The 21,801-nt window shown below is 49.9% G+C and overlaps 1 protein-coding gene across 2 annotated transcripts; it reads left to right on the top strand.

The window, feature by feature from the left end:
* The first annotated feature begins 6,146 nt into the window (after positions 1-6,146).
* Positions 6,147-16,603, top strand: LOC147648350 (serine/threonine-protein kinase PAK 3-like). 2 transcript variants are annotated; one of them, XM_086867961.1, is made up of 13 exons: positions 6,147-6,424; positions 7,337-7,374; positions 7,778-7,900; positions 8,429-8,551; positions 8,770-8,950; positions 9,923-9,986; positions 11,247-11,295; positions 12,490-12,602; positions 13,132-13,249; positions 13,760-13,859; positions 14,297-14,493; positions 15,075-15,212; positions 15,589-16,603. In XM_086867961.1, the coding sequence occupies exons 1-13, from the start codon at positions 6,349-6,351 to the stop codon at positions 15,676-15,678; spliced, it is 1,410 nt and encodes a 469-aa protein (XP_086724087.1). In that variant the 5' UTR covers positions 6,147-6,348; the 3' UTR covers positions 15,679-16,603. The 2 variants fall into 2 exon arrangements, with proteins under 2 accessions (XP_086724087.1, XP_086724086.1); XM_086867960.1 differs by having other exon boundaries at positions 15,075-16,603.
* The last annotated feature ends 5,198 nt before the right edge of the window (positions 16,604-21,801 follow it).

The following is a 21,801-nucleotide window of genomic DNA, read 5'->3' as shown; positions in this document are numbered from 1 at the left end:
GACAAAGTGTCTGCTAAAGAGGGCAGGAGCCTCCCCTGGAATGAGAGTATAGACCCCCTACCTCCGAATTATTATAATTCTGAAATCAAGGGGCTCTCAGGCAGAGATCTGGGGATAGGAATAACAGTTCTTTACTGGAATTTATATCAAGGCTAACATACAACAGTAAGTACAGCGCTAGGAAAGAAACAGAACCAGGGACCCCATGACAGCCTTCTGGGCTGAGACGGGAAGGGATGGAGGAGAGGCTTTGCTTCACAAACCCCCTCGGGCGGGCAGTGCCGGTGCTCCTGCAGGGCTCTGAGCAACACTCAGCTGGAGCAGCAGGGATGAGCTGAGATCCTGGGCTGGTGGATGAGGTGGATCAGCAGCTCTGCAGCGGTGGCTGGCACTGCCACACGTCCTGGCAGGACAGGGGTGTGAGGCCACCAACGAAGAGGGAAGAAGGAGAAGCAGCAGCAGCTCCATCTGGGTGATGGCGACATTCCCTTCTCCACACTGCAACAGCTCTGCACATCCAAAGTGTCCTTCTCCAAAGCTGAAGAAGCCGTCAAACTGTCCCCACCTTCCCCTTTTCCTGCCCCATTCTCCCCTTGGGCCCGGCTGAACTCTTTGTGCTCTTCAAGTATCCACCACGTACCCCCAGTTAGGTTTTTCCCACAACTAAGGGGTAAAAATTCCACAGGTAACTGAAAGACCTAAAAGAAGCACACCTAACCCCCAACAATAATACAAAACCTTCATTGTATGGGAAGCTTCCCTTTGTTCTCACCCTGTGAATAAACTCTAAATTTGCTTCTGAATGGCCAAGTGTTTCTTAAATACGGGAAGACCCATGGATGGGGTTTGTGGCACAGTTTGGAAGTGGGCAAAGGTCTTCTTCCTTCATTGCCTCCAGGCCACAACCTCTTGTGGACATGCAGGCTTGCAGCTGTGAACAGAAGAGCAGAGCAGGACGAAATGGAGCAGAGCAGTGGTGTCACTGCTGGGGATGCCACAGGGGCTGTGGTTGTGTTGCAGCTGCTGGGCAAGGTTGGGAGTGTCTGTGTTGCTCTGGGCAGAGTGGGAAGCAGCCGGGCTTCTCTGCAGGCTCAGCCGCAAGTGAGTGTCCAGCGGGAATGGAAGTTCTGCCATGGGAACCATGGCTGATGTGAGGGAGGGAAAATTTGAGCAGATTGGATCTGTGTGAGCCACGGCCTCTCTCAGCCTCTCTCTCTTTGAGACTGAGACTCCATCAGTCTCAGCTTCACATTCTCAGCAGTGTGAAATGTGGCTCACTTCAGATAGAATTAAGAGGGGACAAATTCTTTGAACCACTATCTATTTAGTGATCCCAACAAATCAGCTGAGTTGGGTGTGTGTCTCTCCTCTGAGAGCTGCACACCCACTTCATTGAAATGGCAACCTTTTTATACCCTTTTGTGGCCAGGGGTCCCTGTTCCCTTTCCCATTGCTTGGGTACTCAGGAACTTTCCCTATCTCCTGACTGCCTACCCTGCTCCCAGAACCTCCTTTCCCCTCCCCTCCCATCTTTCTCCCTTTTCTGGTTGCATCTTCAAATGCATTCCTTTTTTGCTTCTGGACAACACTTAACAGGTGCAAAGAACAGATCAAACAAACCCCATCTAAACCATAGAAAACTGACTGGAGATCAGAATTTCATTTTCTCCTTTTTTTCCTCCATTTCTGTTCTGGACTGAAGCAAAATGCTTTCTCATGTGGTCCCATGGCAGCCACCACATCTGAAGGAGCTGCCCAGACAGAGCTCCCTTGGGCTTGTGCTGCATGAGAGGCTGGGAGGAGACGCAGCCAGGACAGGTGACCCAAAGTGGCCAAAGGAATATTCCAGACCATCTGACATCCTGCTATGTAGTTCAAGCTGAGTGCAAGAGGGAGGAGGGAGGAAGGAGGAAGGAGGAAGGAGGAAGGAGGAAGGAGGAAGGAGGAAGGAGGAAGGAGGAAGGAGGAAGGAGGAAGGAGGAAGGAGGAAGGAGGGGATATTTGGATTGATGGCACTTGCTCTCCCAAGTCACTGTGAGGCATGAGGGGGCCCTGCTATCCTGGAGATGTGAAACACCTGCCTGCTCCTGGGGAATGGTGAATGAGTTCTTTGGGTTTTTTGCTTGCGTGTGTGGCTTCTGTATTCCCTATGCAACTGAAATGTTCTTCACCTGTGAGTTTCCCAGCTTTTACCCTTCCAATTCTCTGCCCAGTCCATCCCCCTGGTGGAATAGTGAGCAAGAATGACTGTGTGTGGAGCCTGCTTGCTGCCTGGGGTTAAACCACAACATGAGAAACAGAGAAAAAAGTGGTTTAAAAGCGAGAGGCGGAGGGATGAAGCTTCCAGACTTTGGGATGGTGGTGGTTTTTCTGTTTTCCTAAGGCTGCCTTCCTGTAGCCTGTCCAGCACCTGATCTATTTGGTCTCTGCCTCACCACTTCCAGTTTTTCTGGGACCAGTCCATTTGGGCCCACTGCTTTCCTCCTGATAGCTAGCACTTTGTGACTTGTCCCACAGCGTGCTGGAATTTTCTTTCCTCCCTTTCTTCACATCCATAGCAGGCAGCTATGCTGCATGGCTGTAGCCAGGGAAGCTCCCTGAGGTTCACCTCAGGTGGGCAAGGTTCCATGGAAATGCCATAGCAGTGCAGCAGCAACATGGCTGTGTATGCAGTGGGTGTGTTGCTTGGCTTTCCATGTTTCCATCAATCCTATCCTTTGGAGGCCCGTGTCCCGCTCTGTTCTGTAGTGAACATTTGAGAAGGTCTCTGAATGGCTTGGGAATGCAGCAATGTTGAGGTCGTGTTTTCAGTCCTGTCTCTTCCTGATGTTAGCTCTGAAGTAAATGGAGCAGAATGACAAGCTGTCAAATAGATGGTATTACACTGGTTGTTGGAAGCAATTATTCTTCAATTACATTTCAACATAGTCACAACTTTACTGTTGGAACAGAATATTTGAGATAAAACATTCTTATGCCTCGTACTCCACAACAGGTGACCATGTAAGTTCTCATCTTGTTTGCACAAGACCAGTGGTTTACTATTCTCGTCAAGAAAGTACTTGAAAGCATGGAGCTTTATAATGTCTTGTGAGATTTTGAAAGAGGAAGGTATTTTTTATGTTTCTTGAAGAACTGCTGATTTGGAGGGTGAAACATGCAATAAATAGCACCAGTTGCCAGTATGAAGAAAGCTACTTGGTTCACCTGACATCATAGAATCATAGAATGCTTTGGGATTTCAGGAATACTGGAAAGAGCTGTAAGGTCTCCCAGAGTCTTATCTTTGCCAGACTTAACAAGCCCAGTTCTCTCACCTGTCCCTCACAGCACAGGTGTTCCATCCCTCTGACCATCTTGGTGGCCTCCTTGGCACTTGCTCTAACAGGTCCGTGTCCTTCCTATGCTGGGGGCTCAGTGCTGTAGGCAGTGTTCTGGATGGGGTCTCACCAGAGCAGAGTGAAGATGCAGCCCCATTGACCTGCTGCCCACACTGCAGATGTGTGATGCAGCCCAGGACACAGGCTTTCTGGGCTGTAATCCCAGCTTTGTTGAAGGTGATGAGGTTCCCATGGGCCCCCTTTTTGAGCTTGTCCAGGTCCCTCTGGATGGCACCTCATTCCTCAGGCATGTCACCCGCTCAGCACGGTGTCACCCACAAATCGACTGAGGGTGCCCAAGATCCCTCTGTCTTCTGTCCTTGATGAAGATCGCACTGGTTCCAATATGGGCCCCTGAGGAACACCACTTTTCACTGATGCCCATAGGTTCAGCAAGCCATGGACTTGCTGACACATACTACCATTTGGATATGCCCGTCCAACCAATTCCAATTCCACTGAACAGTTCTATCAAAGCCACCTCTCTCCCAATTTAGAGCAGAAGATGTTGTGGGGAATAGTGCCAAAGTCCTTACAGAACTCCAGAAGATGACATCTGTAGCCTTTCCCTTGTCCGCTGGTGTGGAAAATGCAGGCACAGCAAGCTCTCAAGGCCTTGAGCATCCAGGCTCAGAGGTAGAGACAGATACAAAGTTTGACCTGAGACCTTGGAAAAGGCTTGGAGTTTTAGAACAATAAATTTGCAGAGACGTGAAGTACGACATAAAGCAGGAATGTGTTTTAAGCAAGCAGAAATACGCCTCATGTAAGGGAATAAATACGTTATGCAAGACGGTAGAAAATTTTAAAGTTAAACAATAAAATCAGTTACAGAGTTAATAGAACTCTCAATATGATTGGTGTTATATATATATATAAATGTATATGTTTATGTATATATGTATATATATGTATGTGATATATATTAGTGTTATATATAGTGTTATATGATGAGTCCGCAAACATGAAAAGAAAATTGTGCAAGAGAAGTAATGGCTTGACCAACAGAGGTGAAGTTTCACATGTGGCCCCTGGAAGAAAGACAAGATGGTGAGGGGCTCCAGAGTGGTTCTGATGGTCAATGGGGGCTGCTGGTGCTGCCTGGAGCAGCTCTGGACCTGCAGTGGCAGTTCCCTGCACCCTCTGTGTGGCAGTGATGGTGCCAGTGGTGCCATCAGTCCACCACGCTGGGCATGTGTGTGGGGATTGGTTCTGCCACTTTGCTGCCTCTTCCTATCACCCTGCTGGGCTCCTTCTGGCTTGGTTGGACCGAGTTGGTGTCAGTGTCACCACTCAGGGTTGCCTTGTTCTGCTGGAGCAGAAAACAGACCTACATGCTGTCATGAATAAAATCTCTCAAGAAATCCACCCCGGTTAAAATACTGCGTTTAGTTATGTACAGTTAATGCTCTTATCCCATTTGTAAACCTTGTACCCCTTGTTTAGTCGGATAGTTCTTAGTAATGTTAATTACTTACCAGTTTCTGAAGTGTTTTTAAGTTTCTTATGAGACATTCCTGTACCCTTCCCTTTACTTGCTTGCTACTGTGTAACAAAGCTGCTCCCATGGGAGCTAAATCAAACCAACAAAAGCAACCCATTAGCAAGGTATGCCACAGAATGAGGCAACTCCCATGGATGCTGTGCCACACTAGAAGGAAGAAACTCCCAGGAAGCTGTGCAACCGAGTAGTATGCAAACTAAGGCATGCAAAGACACCAAAACAACAAGCTAACAGAAGAATAAAAGGACAAAGAAACATATTCTAGCAAGTTATGATGAAAGATCATCTCCCTGTATCACCTAAGCCTGATTAGAAACCATCTTCCTGCATTACCATGACCTACTGGAAAGGACTGACCCCCCTAGACAACGAGCCAGAATATCAGGTCTCCTGGCTACTGTCATGAGGACGAAAGTCCCAGCTCTGAAGTGTGTGCTGCTGCAAAGCTGAATTGTGTCTCTTCCTTGGAGCTGCCAGTGTGGGAATGGCCGTGGTGCAAGCAACTCCTCGGGTCCCCCCCACCCCCCAAGAGCTGAATCCTAATAAAGGCATCAAGCAGGAGTCCTGTCTCCTGGCCAATTTCTTTCACATGCTAGCATGGCCCTGATGCTTTCAGCTGTGTGTCAGAGCTGTCACTTCCATACCACCCATCCTCAGCCCTGTGTTCTAAGAAATACCGTGAAAGGACAAAAATGTGTGTGGGGTGGAAATGGTGGTGGGGCTGGGGTGTCAAGGCCTCTCCACTAAAGCAAGCCAGACAGAACGATTCCACTTGCATTTCCAGTCATGGCATTTTCCTGCCAAAATGTCACACCCATGTTCAAAATGGTTTGAACAAATAGTGCTGAAAGATCCATGACCTTGTCTCTGTACACAGCAGAGACCTGTAAATGTAATGAAATTAGTGCTTCTCCTTGTTTGCTGCTTCTAGAAATAAGGAAGGTCCAGCTGGAACAAGACTTTTGTTTTTTCTCTCAGAAGCATTAGTACCCAAAGATCACAAATGTGGTTCCTCACATCCTGGTTCCTTCTGGGTGTTCAGCATCTCAGTGTGGGTTATAGGGGCTTGGTATGTTTTTTGAGTTACTCTTAGACGCCTGGAGCAATAGGTTAGGAACTAGGGGGGCTTTTTGCATTGCTTTGTAGCACAGGAGAACTTTGCAGGCTTTTTTTGGCGTTAGCTGTAGAGGAGGTCTGGTTCTATGCATGACTTCACAAAGCAGCCTCATGTGGCTGCTCTTGTGATGTCAGCAGCCACATGCCAGCGTTGTCAAGGCAAAGTTGCTGTGCCGAGGCGCGGAAGGCCTCCGTGTGCAGAGCGGCTCTTTGGCACGCTGGCTGCAGGCGGGACCTGCTGATCGACGAGGTCTCTGCCAGCCGGCTGCACCCGGACAGGACTCGGAGCAGTTTTGCTTTTGCTCACAGGTGTTGTCCGGTGCAGAGTTGCTCAGCGCTGCTCAAGCCATGGAGAGAGTGTGTGCTGCAGTTTGCACGGCTTTCTCTGTGGCTTATTCTGGGTACTTTTTCACCCACCTGGCCCGTAAGTAGGCATTTCTGTTCAGTGCAGCGTATGGAAACCAAAAAGGCCACGAAGGGGCATTTGGTTGGGTAAAGCTGCTGTCAACAGCTCCAGCTAAGAAGGGGGTGTCTCTAGCCAGTGGGGCATGGGACAGCATTTGTAACGTAGCCTGCAGGGTTTTCTGCTCCCACCACGGCATGGCCTGTGGCAGTGGAGTCTGGAATCTCCTCGCTTTGCTGACTCAAGGAAGACAACTTCCAGCATGGGAAGAGTGAGAGAGCTTGGCAGGAGGCCTTGTAAAAACTGTGCGCTGCTCTCTAGGACTGAGGGGAAGCATTTCTTGTCTGCATTCCCTCATGCCAGGATGTGCCTGTGAAACTTGACACTTCCTGTGTGCTAAAGAATCCATTAGCTCTATGATGAAATCACAGAATCAGCTTGGAAAAGACCTCTGAGGTCGACATTTCAAAAGATTTCTTGTGTGCTCCGTAGCCCAGGAGCTGTTGCCATGCTGTGTCACCATAGAACTGCCACCATGGCTGAGGGGGGACTTGGGTGAAGCTTTTCTGGGCAAACGTTTCCAGCAAGCTCATGGCAATTGTTGCATGCAATGTCTTCAGAAAAGTGAAGCAGAGGAAAGAGAGGAGCTGTAGCTCCTGCTGGGTGGGGTGGGGCAGGAGCAGTGACTGTTACAGAAGCACTTGGACTTCCTGGGTCTCAAGTTTCTATGGGCTGAGTGGCCACAGAGGACAAAAGGTAGGCACAAGGCAGTATTTTGTGCTGTTGTCTTGCTTGCTGTGTGACACAAGTGTTGCTGCTGGAGGGACGTAGTGAAAGCAGAATGCTCTGGTTTTGGGTTGACTCTTTGGTGGGCTTGCCCAGTGTGGGAAGTTTTCTTACAGCATCCATCTCTTTTTCCCCTGTGTGTTGCAGGTCACATTGCCCATGTCTGGAGAGAATCCGGTCCATGGGTGAGTGGGAAAGGAGCCTTTGGCATTGGTAGCGTTTGACGGTTGTGGAGTAAGGTGTGAACTGGGCCTGGTGCAGCCTGGTGCCAGCCTGGTTGGATGAATGAAAGTAGGCTCTTTGCAGCAGCTGCAGCAGCAGCAGCAGGAGGAGGAGGATCCCTGGCTGTTTTCTGGAGTTGCATTTCAGAGCTTTTAATCAGATGAAAGTTGGGTTGCTTGGTGCTTTAAGGCACGATGGAATTGCTCCCGTACAAGAGAGTGCAGTCCCATGTAATTGGCCCATTTTACTTGGGTTTGAGCAATTTAGAATCCCATTTGTCTCCAGATGATTTCTCCTTACTGCATCTGGGTCTAGAGCTGAATAGAAAGAAGGTTGCCTGTCCCTCTCGCTGCTGTCTGTCTGCAGAGCCCAAGACCAACCTCAGAGCCTCCAGTGGCTGTGTGTCTTCCTGAAGAAGAGGCCAAAGGGAAGGAAGATGCCCTCCAAGCTGCACCTGCTGCCACTGCAGGGCCTGAGCCTCCAGCATCAGTAAGTGGCAGCTCTGGGTAGCCCTGTGGCTGCAGGAAAGCAAGAGGTGCACGTTTCTGATCAGACAGCACATCCTCTGTGTGGCTGCAACTGCTGAGGGCTGGAATCTTTCCAGCCCTTCCAGGGCATTTCCCCAGCCAATGAGGCCTGGAAAAGGGGTGTGGTACTTGGAGGTTCAGGCATCAGCCTCCACTGTTGTGACAGGGGCCATGAATTTGTTTCAGGAAGAGATGAGAGGTAGCATTAGGATGTCTTTGGATGCTCCTGGGGTCCAAGTGAGGCCCTTTGTGCCCAGTGGCTGTGCAGGCGCCCTGTTCCTGGTGAAGAGAGCAGTGCAAAGATGCAGTTCACAGCCTTGCAGGATATGGAGGAGACACTGTCCCCAGGAGGGACCTGCCCTCTCCTCCAAGCAGCTGTTGGTAGCTAAAGGAACAGCTGAGATGCAGCAGGGCCTGTAACTGAACATACATAAGATTGTGAGTGGCAGGTTCTCTCCTGTCCCTCACGCTGCTGTCTGTCACTCCACAGAGTGCAAGGGCAGCGTCAGCACCTGCTCTGGCTGCCTCTGTACCTGAGGAAGAGGCTGAAGAGGAGGAAGGTGCCAATGAACCTGTCCCTGCTGTGAGCCCACAGCCTGAGCAGGCAACATCAGTAAGTGCCTGCTTTGGTTAGCAGTGTCTTTGGTATCATTTTGTCCGTCATGTAAATCGGCCTTTGGGTTTTGTGCCTTGAGTTGGAGAAGTGGGTAGCAAAAGCCGAGAGGGGAAGAAGCCTGCATGAGGCCTGCAGCATCTTCCTAGGGGCTTGCATTTGAAATGGGGCATGTCTGCACAACCCAAATTCTGACCCAAATTCCTGTCTTGTCCCAGAGCTCCACCTCCTCAGTCGCTGCACCTGCACAAAATTCAGCTGCGGGCTCTGAAGAAGCCTCCAGGCCTGAAGCTGGAAACTTCAGCACGAGCAGCTCGTGCACCTGGAGCACGAGTAGTTCCTCTGGCAGCACAGATGGTCTGCGTGAGAGGAAAAAGGATGAATGCCTGGCCGTGCTGAGTAGGTCCTTTGTGATCCTTGTCTGCTGGAGCAGTGCCTTGTGTGTGCATGTGTCAGCATGAGCTGTCCCACCTCCTGTTCTTCCTCCTCAGCTGAGTGTCGGGTGCTGAGGCCTCCACACAGGACGTGTTGTTGTGCTTTGAGGTGGTGAGGGAGCCACGGGGGTGTTGCTGCTGCCTCTGAGGGCAGCTCGGCCTGGCTTGGCTTTGCCTGAGCTTCCCTCCATGCAAAAGGCAAAAGAGGGATTGTTTGTGGCTCTGAAGCAGGAGGCTGTGACCTAGCGAAGGAGGAGGCCTCAGGGAGCCCTGTGGGGCCCGGCTGCTGTGGGGCACAGCCAAGGTCATCTGCAGAACTCAGCCTGTCCTAAAGGCTGGGGGACCTCCTTCCTAAGGCCCATCACACTAGGTCAGAACATGAGCTGCTGCTTCTCTTGAAAGGCAGGAGGGCATTGTTTAGGCAAAGTCCGGCTTACAGGTGGAGATTGCGCCTTTGCTGGAAGCACTTTGCAATGTTCTTCCTGTTCTGGAAAGGGCAGCTGTTGATAAAAACTGATTCCAGAACCCAAGATGCCTTTGATATTGGCAAGGTTTAAGGCTTTTGTTGAATGTTACAGGCTGTTTATTGTCCAGAACAGAAAGGTTTTGTTCTTCCTGTGGCCCTTAATGTTTATAGACAACAATCACTTTACTTGGTTATGGTTTTCTGATCCCTGTCTCCTCTGACTGTTTCTCCATGTGCTTGGACATGTTTAGTTTAGGCTTTTAGTTGGGTGCAGGCCGTCTGTGCTGCAGAGCTGCTTGTCTTGCTGCTGCTGTTTTTGTGGTGGTGGTGCGGTGGTGCGGTGGTGGTGTTGATCCCCAGCTGACTGAGCTGAAAGGGCCCAGTGTCCCAGATAGTGGCCCTGCCTTTCTGATCTGCTGCAGCGTGGCATCTCTGTCTTGAAATGAGCATCTTCCTTTTGGATTTTTGCAGGGATGCTGGTGAGCGAGGGAGATCCAGAGGCGAAATACACAGAACTGGAAACTATTGGCAAAGGGTGAGTGCAGTCACATTTCCTTCCTCAAAGGGAGGGGTTGCGTATTTTGCTGGTGTCACATCTCCCCAGAGTGACGTCAGGCAAGCTCCAAAGCTGTTCAGACGCTGTGTTGAGATGCTGCCATCTCTCAGAACTTTAGAGCTTAATTTATAATATTTATAGCTGTGGTCCGAAGGCATGGCAAGGACATCTGGATGCTGGCAATGTCTTTTCTGCAGCAAAGAGTAGCACCTGGCAGATGTCCTGTCCCTCAAGTGTGTTGTGCCTGTTTGCCGCTTGTCAGAGGAGAAATCGAGTCTCAAGAGAATAGAGACTATGTGGGAATGAAAGGAGGCAAAACTTCATTGCCTCAAAGATCCAGGTAGCGGTCAGGTCAAGATAGCTGTCAGGGGACAGCTCTCAGTAACATTTCTTTCCAGTGTTTTGCGGAAAACAAGATTCAGTGGTCAGGATGAGCACCACCTAGTGTAGAAGGCAAAAGCAGAAATGAAAGCAGCAGCTCTCTTTTGTAGCTGAGGTGGCAAAAGCCAAAGCTTCAGGGGATGCCCAGTGCCAGTGCACTCTACAGGAAAAGGCATCATCTCCCTGATGGCAGAACCCCTGTGGATCCTGTGGGGTTTAGGCCTTTCCTGCAAAGAATCCACCCAGCTGTTCCCTTTTGAAAGCCAGCTCTGCTGACTGTAAATGGGATTGATTTGAAGTACTTCCTCTGTGAGGAGCCAAATGTACAAGAACTCACAGGAAAAGTGGAGGCCTTCCTGTGCCCTGGGCAGTGAAGAGAAGCAGCTGCCGATGGCTCTGGACCCAGAACACAGCTGTCTAAGGATCCTGTGTTCTGAGTACTTCTCCATTTGTCTGTGCAACAATGGAAGCCTTTGCCTGCTCTGGCTGTGGCTGCAGCTATGGCTGGAGACTTCTTTCCTTGCCAGCTGGAGATAGGAGGTGTGTCTGGAGGCTTTCCTCCGATGGCTGTTACATGGCTTCAGGCTTCCCAGAAGGCCTGTGTGGTGGTGCCTGAGTTTGGCATAACCTCCAAGGAGAGGTGTGCAAAGGCCCAAGTGGCACGTGTGTGCCTGGAAAAAATCCCACACATGCACAGATAGAGGAAGAGAAAAGGGTAAAAAGACCCACACCAGGATCTGGGCCATGTTCCATTTGCTGTTTGCACCAGGGCTCCTTTTCCTATTGGACTGCGGTGTCTTGCACTTGCTTGCAGGGACTAAAGGACCTCGCCTTCCTAAGCTGTTGTTTTGTTTCTAGGGGTTTTGGCACGGTGTTCACGGCAGTGGAGACTGCCACAGGAGAAGAGGTAAGCGTCAAGCAGCGCTGCAGCTGCTGCAGCTCTCAAGTGCCCTCCCCTCTGCTGTGAGCTGTGCCTGAGCTTTGGGTCGCCGGTCGAGCTTTGCTGCAAAGGCAGATGAAGCACAGAGTAGCGTCTGCCTGCCAAATACCGTGGGGACAGATTTTGTTCTCCTCAGCTGCCCCAAGGAATGCAAGGAGGCCAAGCAGTATCTTTCAGAGGAGGACACGCTGGCTGGGTCTTAACACCAAGGTGGTGTCATAGAGCATGGCACTGCTCTTTGGGGCTGCAGCTCAAGGTTCCTGAATTCTCATTTCTGGCTGCTCGCAAACACGTGGGAATTGTGCTGGTAGTTCCTTAGCCACCTGTAGTGCTGTCCTTGGGAACTGTGCTTAGAGAAAGAGGTCTGCAAGGAGTCCCTCAAGGGCTTAAGCCCTGCTCAGAGCCTGCCTGGCGTGTATTGCTAGAGGATCAAGGAGTGGGTTATTTCTTTTTACAGTCAGGCAGTAATTGCAAATGTCAGCGGTGTGAAGGAAAGTGTTTTAGTGGAACGGAATGAAAGTTCCTGAAGCGAGGAAGAGCTAGGATTGTCTTTTTTGGGGGTGTACTCAATGATGTTTTCATGGTCATGGCATTTTTTTCTGTAAAGTATGCAGGGTTGTATTTCTTCGGGGGAATACCCTCAGGATGTTTTTAGGACGGCATTTTATCTGTCATGTCTGTAAGAGTTTGCTTTCTGTTGTGCAATGGAAAACAGTGCCAGTGGCTGCTGGAGTAATGATGAAGCCCCCTAGAATTGCCAAAGCTTTGCCAGCAGTTTTGCTCGGTTTTCACCAGCACAGAATGGCTTCCTGCTTCCAAGAGGTGTGTGAATGAAAATGATGATGATGATGATGAAATAAGGCCCTGGGGAAGACTGTGGGCACAGGGAGTGACATTAGAGTTTTGAGGTAGAGAGTTTAGGACCTGGTGCTTCTCCTGGGTTTACAAGGCAAAGGATGTCTGGCTCTGTGTCCTGGGACAGGCGCCCAAGGAAGCGGTGTAAGAGGCTCTGGCAAGCTCAGTTTCGAGTTCCTCTGCTGTCTAGTTGGAAGGCAATTAGGTCCAGCCCAGCTCTGTCATCCCAAGATCACTGTCTCCATGTTCCCCTTGTAGTCTTGTGCCACAGATTTCTTTGGTTCATGGTTTTCCATGTGGTTTTAGGTGGCCATAAAGAAAATTAGTCTGGTGGAAGACAGCAGCAGTGAACTGTGTGTGAATGAAATCCAGGTCATGCGTGACAATAAGAACTCCAACATCGTGAACTACATAGACAGGTGAGTGGTTCTGCTATTCTGCCGTGAAGGGTCCTTCACACCCTGCAAGCCAGAGGTTCAACCACTCCTTTGGCGGGTGGCAGAGGATGGAGCTGTTAATTCCTGTTTCTGGGCTGATCTACAGCATCTTGGGAGGAGATTGCATTGGGGCTGCATTAATCTTTGTGGGCATGCATAGTTTGAAGTGCTCTTTCCAAGACCTGACTCGGCCCTGTCTTACTGAGCCAAGAGCCTGAAAGTTCCTGCCCTCTCTTCACATTGTTTTGTTGGGTTTAGGGTTTGATTTTTTTTCCTATGGGTCTTAAGTGCTGCCCAAGCACTGTAGATCGTATTTCCCTCAGCCTGTTCCCAGTGTTTTGCACGGGTGTGGATACCAAGAAGTCTTTTAGACTGCACAGAGTTCAAGCCCTGTAGAACCTAGTGAAAGACCATTGACTTCCTCCTGTCTTCCTGTGTGAGAGACAGGGAAACAAGAATCCGTCATGTAAATGCAGGCATTCATTCCCGGGCTGTTGCTTTCTCCTTTCAGCTACCTGGTTGACGAGGACCTCTGGCTCGTGATGGAATACATGGACGGAGGTTCTCTGCACGATGTCATTCGAGAGACTCGTATGGCAGAAGGAGAGATAGCAACTGTCTCTCGGGAGGTAAGGGATGGTGCTTGTGCTTCCCATGGCTTGGGCGGGCTGCTCCTTCCCCATGGCTGCTAAGGAGAGGAGTGGTGTCGTCTTCCAAGCTTCCTTTCTGCCTTTCTGTTATGACAGGCAGTAGCAAGAGCACCTGAAGTGTCTGCCAGTGTGCCTGCCCTTCTTCTGGTGTGTTTGTTTGTGTTTGCCTCTCTAAACACTTGCCTGGAGCGCGTGTGAAATGCACTCCTGCTGGAGGGGGCACAGCCACTGCAGGAGTGATCTTGCAGTCTGTGTTTGCAGGGCCAGAGGAACAATTGCCCTTTCTCTTTCAAAAGCAACTACAGCCTCAGTTAGAAAGGCAGCGCTGTCCTTGTGTTGGAGCAGCAAGCTCTTGGCCTTGCCAGCAGCGTGTCCTGCCATGGCTGAGCATCCCTCAGCAAGTCAGTCTTGCAGATGTGCCACTTCCCTGTTTGTGGGATGCAATCCGAACGGGAACTCTTAGGCTGGTGTTTCTTTTTCCTCTCTCAGTGCCTGCAAGGCCTGGATTTCCTTCACTGCAAGCAAGTCATCCACCGAGACATCAAAAGCCACAACATTCTCCTGGGCTTGGACGGATCTGTCAAGTTGGGTGGGTGTCGTTGGCCAGGCTGAGCTGCGGTGGGCTGCGGTGTGGGGCTGCCTTTGGGTGACTGCCAGTTCCTCAAGAGTGGTGCCTGTGGCAGGGCAGGCTGCCCTGCTGCCAGCGCAGAGCGTGGCTGCGAGGTGCAGGGAGGTGTGGCTGGCAAGAAGGTGGTGTCAGGAGTGGCCTTGGGTTGTGTGTGTCCCTTCCTGAGCGAGGCAATTACAGTCTAAAGCTTCAGGCAGCTAACAGCCACCGCATGAAACTGGGGGCTTTTGCTAAGCGGCCAATTCCATAGTTCCTTGGCTGCAGGCCTGATGAATGCCCATACGGCCCCTTTTGCAGCTGGATTCCACACTGCTTTCTTGGACGTGGTACCATGGGGAATTCTTTTGTTGGCTTTCCTAATTTGTGTTGCCTTGATCAGAGTGGTTTCTTCTCCTCAGCTGATTTTGGCCTCGCTGCTCAGCTCACTGCTGAGCAGAGCAAACGGAGATCAGCTGTTGGCACTACTTACTGGATGGCGCCAGAAATTTTCACCAGGAAGCCCTATGGCCCCAAAGTGGACATCTGGTCCCTTGGCATCGTGGGGATCGAGATGGTGGAAGGAGCGCCTCCTTACCTGATGAAAACCTCCCGCACGGTACGCTGCAGCTACTCTCTGTCACTCTAACAGAATCTGTCCCCATCCTTCTGCCTGAGAAGCTTGTTAACACCTGGAGATGATAGGTTCCAGGCTGCATAGTCTCTTGAGCTTCTTGTCCAGATCATCCCCCTGCCATTTCATCATGAAAACCACAAAACAACGTGATGCCTTTTGCTAGATGGAAGCGCTGCCTAAGGGAGCAGGGAGCGGTGCTGCGCTGCCTTTAATGGAACAATACTTGGGAAAAGTAGAGTTGGAACAAATTCTACCATCCAAGTTGCCTGTAGAGCTAGTGTCAGTGCTCAGAGAAGCAAAGTGTGCTTTTGCTGATGGAGTTGCTCCTAATTCCATCAGGCAGTGAAATCGGGGGTCAAGGCAAGGGCCTTTGCATGTTGGAGTAGCTGTGGCTGTAAGTGGCTTTGGGATCTTTTGGCTGGGGTAGGAAAGACATCTCCCAGCCTCTGGCAGGCAGGCAGGAAGATGGCACTGGAGAGTGGAGCTTGTCTGGTGGGGGGTCTATTTGAGCAGTTCGGGCTGCGGAGGAGACAGGTAGAGTTTGGTGTTTCCTTCTTCTCTAGGTTCAACAGCTGATAAGCTCCGGGGGCTCCCCAAAGCTGCAGAACCCCAGGCAGCAGTCGCCTTGGTTGCGGGACTTTCTGCACTGCTGCCTGGAGACAGATGAGGACAGGCGCTGGTCTGCCCAGGAGCTTCTGCAGGTAAAAGGCAAAGCGGCTGCAGGGTGCGCCAGCTGCCCGCTGCCAGGGCTCCTCATCTGCTCAAGTGCAAGGCATCAGATGGACCCCGCTCCTAAGAATGGTCTGGGAGCTTTCCAAAGGAAAACAAAGGAGAATCCTGGCCCGGGGTGGGTTGGAAGGAGCTTTTCAAGGTCTCCCAGACCAAATCTCCTTAAGCTGAAGACATCTGTATCAATGGAGTCGTGGGATTGTGAGCCATGTTTGCCTGTGGTCGCAAGGTCCTGGATGTGGAGACAGAGGTGCACAGAGTGCCCTCATTTCTGCATTTATTCAGTAGCCAGAGAAAGCTTGTTTCAGCCTGTGAGGAAAGTTCATTTCTTGTTTTTCTCTTGGTCAGCATCCGTTTGTAACCTCAGCCAAGCCACCCTCCAGCCTGACGCCTCTGATCATGGCAGCGAAGCAGTTTATGGCCGACAGGAGATACTAGCCCTGGAGGAAGCCATTGTTGTTTTTTGTAGTTTGTAGTTTGTTTTTTGTAGTTTCTAGTTTGTAGTTTGTAGTTTGTTTAGATTGATAGTCAAAATAAATAGTTATCTCTGTTTTGGAAGACAAAGTGTCTGCTAAAGAGGGCAGGAGCCTCCCCTGGAATGAGAGTGTAGACCCCCTCCCTCCGAATTATTATAATTCTGAAATCAAGGGGCTCTCAGGCAGAGATCTGGGGATAGGAATAACAGTTCTTTACTGGAATTTATATCAAGGCTAACATACAACAATAAGTACAGCGCTAGGAAAAAAACAGAACCAGGGACCCCATGACAGCCTTCTGGGCTGAGACGGGAAGGGATGGAGGAGAGGCTTTGCTTCACAAACCCCCTCGGGCGGGCAGTGCCGGTGCTCCTGCAGGGCTCTGAGCAACACTCAGCTGAAGCAGCAGGGATAAGCTGAGATCCTGGGCTGGTGGATGAGGTGGATCAGCAGCTCTGCAGCAGTGACTGGCACTGCCACACATCCTGACAGGACAAGGGTGTGAGGCCACCAACGAAGAGGAAGAAGGAGAAGCAGCAGCAGCAGCTCCATCTGGGTGAAGGCGACATTCCCTTCTCCACACTGCAACAGCTCTGCACACCCAAAGTGTCCTTCTCCAAAGCTGAAGAAGCCGCCAAACTGTCCCCACCTTCCCCTTTTTCTGTACCCTTCTCCCCCTGGGCCCGGCTGAACTCTTTGTGCTCTTCAAGTATCCACCACGTACCCCCAGTTAGGTTTTTCCCACAACTAAGGGGTAAAAATTCCACAGGTAACTGAAAGACCTAAAAGAAGGACACCTAACCCCCAACAATAATACAAAACCTTCACTGTGTGGGAAGCTTCCCTTTGTTCTCACCCTGTGAATAAACTCTAAATTTGCTTCTGAATGGCCAGGTGTTTCTTAAATATGGGAAGACCCATGGATGGGGTTTGTGGCACAGTTTGGAAGTGGGCAAAGGTCTTCTTCCTTCATTGCCTCCAGGCCACAACCTCTTGTGGACATGCAGGCTTGCAGCTGTGAACAGAAGAGCAGAGCAGGACGAAATGGAGCAGAGCAGTGGTGTCACTGCTGGGGACGCCACAGGGGCTGTGGTTGTGTTGCAGCTGCTGGGCAAGGTTGGGAGTGTCTGTGTTGCTCTGGGCAGAGTGGGAAGCAGCCGGGCTTCTCTGCAGGCTCAGGCGCAAGTGAGCGTCCAGTGGGAATGGAAGTTCTGCCATGGGAACCATGGCTGATGTGAGGGAGGGAAAATTGGAGCATGTTGGATCTGTGTGAGCCACAGCCTCTCTCAGCCTCTCTCTCTTTGAGACTGAGACTCCATCAGTCTCAGCTTCACATTCTCAGCAGTGTGAAATGTGGCTCACTTCAGATAGAATTAAGAGGGGACAAATTCTTTGAAGCACTATCTATTTAGTGATCCCAACAAATCAGCTGAGTTGGGCGTGTGTCTCTCCTCTGAGAGCTGCACACCCACTTCATTGAAATGGCAACCTTTTTATACCCTTTTGTGGCCAGGGGTCCCTGTTCCCTTTCCCATTGCTTGGGTACTCAGGAACTTTCCCTATCTCCTGACTGCCTACCCTGCTCCCAGAACCTCCTTTCCCTTCCCCTCCCATCTTTCTCCCTTTTCTGGTTGCATCTTCAAATGCATTCCTTTTTTGCGTCTGGGCAACACTTAACAAGTCTAAAGAACAGATCAAACAAACCCCATCTAAACCATAGAAAACTGACTGGAGATCAGAATTTCATTTTTCCTTTTTTTCCTCCATATTTGTTCTGGACTGAAGCAAAATGCTTTCTCATGTGGTCCCATGGCAGCCACCACATCTGAAGGAGCTGCCCGGACAGAGCTCCCTTGGGCTTGTGCTGCATGAGAGGCTGGGAGGAGACGCAGCCAGGACAGGTGACCCAAAGTGGCCAAAGGAATATTCCAGACCATCTGACATCCTGCTATGTAGTTCAAGCTGAGTGCAAGACGGAGGAAGGAGGAAGGAGGAAGGAGGAAGGAGGAGGGAGGAAGGAGGAAGGAGGAAGGAGGAAGGAGGAAGGAGGAAGGAGGAAGGAGGAAGGAGGAAGGAGGAAGGAGGAAGGAAGAAGGAGGAAGGAGGAAGGAGGAAGGAGGGGATATTTGGATTGATGGCACTTGCTCTCCCAAGTCACTGTGAGGCGTGAGGGGGCCCTGCTATCCTGGAGATGTGAAACACCTGCCTGCTCCTGGGGAATGGTGAATGAGTTCTTTGGGTTTTTTGCTTGCGTGTGTGGCTTCTGTATTCCCTATGCAACTGAAATGTTCTTCACCTGTGAGTTTCCCAGCTTTTACCCTTCCAATTCTCTGCCCAGTCCATCCCCCTGGTGGAATAGTGAGCAAGAATGACTGTGTGTGGAGCCTGCTTGCTGCCTGGGGTTAAACCACAACATGAGAAACAGAGAAAAAAGTGGTTTAAAAGCGAGAGGCAGAGGGATGAAGCTTCCAGACTTTGGGATGGTGGTGGTTTTTCTGTTTTCCTAAGGCTGCCTTCCTGTAGCCTGTCCAGCACCTGATCTATTTGGTCTCTGCCTCACCACTTCCAGTTTTTCTGGGACCAGTCCATTTGGGCCCACTGCTTTCCTCCTGATAGCTAGCACTTTGTGACTTGTCCCACAGCGTGCTGGAATTTTCTTTCCTCCCTTTCTTCACATCCATAGCAGGCAGCTATGCTGCATGGCTGTAGCCAGGGAAGCTCCCTGAGGTTCACCTCAGGTGGGCAAGGTTCCATGGAAGTGCCACAGCAGTGCAGCAGCAACATGGCTGTGTATGCAGTGGGTGTGTTGCTTGGCTTTCCATGTTTCCATCAATCCTATCCTTTGGAGGCCCGTGTCCCGCTCTGTTCTGTAGTGAACATTTGAGAAGGTCTCTGAATGGCTTGGGAATGCAGCAATGTTGAGGTCGTGTTTTCAGTCCTGTCTCTTCCTGATGTTAGCTCTGAAGTAAATGGAGCAGAATGACAAGCTGTCAAATAGATGGTATTACACTGGTTGTTGGAAGCAATTATTCTTCAATTACATTTCAACATAGTCACAACTTTACTGTTGGAACAGAATGTTTGAGATAAAACATTCTTATGCCTCGTACTCCACAACAGGTGACCATGTAAGTTCTCATCTTGTTTGCACAAGACCAGTGGTTTACTATTCTTGTCAAGAAAGTACTTGAAAGCATGGAGCTTTATAATGTCTTGTGAGATTTTGAAAGAGGAAGGTATTTTTTATGTTTCTTGAAGAACTGCTGATTTGGAGGGTGAAACATGCAATAAATAGCACCAGTTGCCAGTATGAAGAAAGCTACTTGGTTCACCTGAAATCATAGAATCATAGAATGCTTTGGGATTTCAGGAATACTGGAAAGAGCTGTAAGGTCTCCCAGAGTCTTATCTTTGCCAGACTTAACAAGCCCAGTTCTCTCACCTGTCCCTCACAGCACAGGTGTTCCATCCCTCTGACCATCTTGGTGGCCTCCTTGGCACTTGCTCTAACAGGTCCGTGTCCTTCCTATGCTGGGGGCTCAGTGCTGTAGGCAGTGTTCTGGATGGGGTCTCACCAGAGCAGAGTGAAGATGCAGCCCCATTGACCTGCTGCCCACACTGCAGATGTGTGATGCAGCCCAGGACACAGGCTTTCTGGGCTGTAATCCCAGCTTTGTTGAAGGTGATGAGGTTCCCATGGGCCCCCTTTTTGAGCTTGTCCAGGTCCCTCTGGATGGCACCTCATTCCTCAGGCATGTCACCCGCTCAGCACGGTGTCACCCACAAATCGACTGAGGGTGCCCAAGATCCCTCTGTCTTCTGTCCTTGATGAAGATCGCACTGGTTCCAATATGGGCCCCTGAGGAACACCACTTTTCACTGATGCCCATAGGTTCAGCAAGCCATGGACTACTACCATTTGGATATGCCCGTCCAACCAATTCCAATTCCACTGAACAGTTCTATCAAAGCCACCTCTCTCCCAATTTAGAGCAGAAGATGTTGTGGGGAATAGTGCCAAAGTCCTTACAGAACTCCAGAAGATGACATCTGTAGCCTTTCCCTTGTCCGCTGGTGTGGAAAATGCAGGCACAGCAAGCTCTCAAGGCCTTGAGCATCCAGGCTCAGAGGTAGAGACAGATACAAAGTTTGACCTGAGACCTTGGAAAAGGCTTGGAGTTTTAGAACAATAAATTTGCAGAGACGTGAAGTACGACATAAAGCAGGAATGTGTTTTAAGCAAGCAGAAATACGCCTCATGTAAGGGAATAAATACGTTATGCAAGATGGTAGAAAATTTTAAAGTTAAACAATAAAATCAGTTACAGAGTTAATAGAACTCTCAATATGATTGGTGTTATATATATATATAAATGTATATGTTTATGTATATATGTATATATATGTATGTGATATATATTAGTGTTATATATAGTGTTATATGATGAGTCCGCAAACATGAAAAGAAAATTGTGCAAGAGAAGTAATGGCTTGACCAACAGAGGTGAAGTTTCACATGTGGCCCCTGGAAGAAAGACAAGATGGTGAGGGGCTCCAGAGTGGTTCTGATGGTCAATGGGGGCTGCTGGTGCTGCCTGGAGCAGCTCTGGACCTGCAGTGGCAGTTCCCTGCACCCTCTGTGTGGCAGTGATGGTGCCAGTGGTGCCATCAGTCCACCACGCTGGGCATGTGTGTGGGGATTGGTTCTGCCACTTTGCTGCCTCTTCCTATCACCCTGCTGGGCTCCTTCTGGCTTGGTTGGACCCAGTTGGTGTCAGTGTCACCACTCTGGGTTGCCTTGTTCTGCTGGAGCAGAAAAACAGACCTACATGCTGTCATGAATAAAATCTCTCAAGAAATCCACCCCGGTTAAAATACTGCGTTTAGTTATGTACAGTTAATGCTCTTATCCCATTTGTAAACCTTGTACCCCTTGTTTAGTCGGATAGTTCTTAGTAATGTTAATTACTTACCAGTTTCTGAAGTGTTTTGAAGTTTCTTATGAGACATTCCTGTACCCTTCCCCTTACTTGCTTGCTACTGTGTAACAAAGCTGCTCCCATGGGAGCTAAATCAAACCAACAAAAGCAACCCATTAGCAAGGTATGCCACAGAATGAGGCAACTCCCATGGATGCTGTGCCACACTAGAAGGAAGAAACTCCCAGGAAGCTGTGCAGCCGAATAGTATGCAAACTAAGGCATGCAAAGACACCAAAACAACAAGCTAACAGAAGAATAAAAGGACAAAGAAACATATTCTAGCAAGTTATGATGAAAGATCATCTCCCTGTATCACCTAAGCCTGATTAGAAACCATCTTCCTGCATTACCATGACCTACTGGAAAGGACTGACCCCCCTAGACAACGAGCCAGAACATCACGCATCCTGGCTACTGTCATGAGGACAAAAGTCCCAGCTCTGAAGTGTGTGCTGCTGCAAAGCTGAATTGTGTCTCTTCCTTGGAGCTGCCAGTGTGGGAATGGCCGTGGTGCAAGCAACTCCTCGGGTCCCCCCCACCCCCCAAGAGCTGAATTCTAATAAAGGCATCAAGCAGGAGTCCTGTCTCCTGGCCAATTTCTTTCACATGCTAGCATGGCCCTGATGCTTTCAGCTGTGTGTCAGAGCTGTCACTTCCATGCCACCCATCCTCAGCCCTGTGTTCTAAGAAATACCGTGAAAGGACAAAAATGTGTGGGGGGTGGAAATGGTGGTGGGGCTGGGGTGTCAAGGCCTCTCCGCTAAAGCAAGCCAGACAGAACGATTCCACTTGCATTTCCAGTCACGGCATTTTCCTGCCAAAATGTCACACCCATGTTCAAAATGGTTTGAACAAATAGTGCTGAAAGATCCATGACCTTGTCTCTGTACACAGCAGAGACAAGTAAATGTAATGAAATTAGTGCTTCTCCTTGTTTGCTGCTTCTAGAAATAAGGAAGGTCCAGCTGGAACAAGACTTTTGTTTTTTCTCTCAGAAGCATTAGTACCCAAAGATCACAAATGTGGTTCCTCACATCCTGGTTCCTTCTGGGTGTTCAGCATCTCAGTGTGGGTTATAGGGGCTTGGTATGTTTTTTGAGTTA

This window comes from Cyanistes caeruleus, chromosome Z (genome assembly GCF_971803275.1).
Source record: "Cyanistes caeruleus chromosome Z, bCyaCae1.hap1.1, whole genome shotgun sequence".
NCBI lineage: Eukaryota > Metazoa > Chordata > Aves > Passeriformes > Paridae > Cyanistes > Cyanistes caeruleus.
This window is presented reverse-complemented; position numbering and strand designations above follow the sequence as displayed.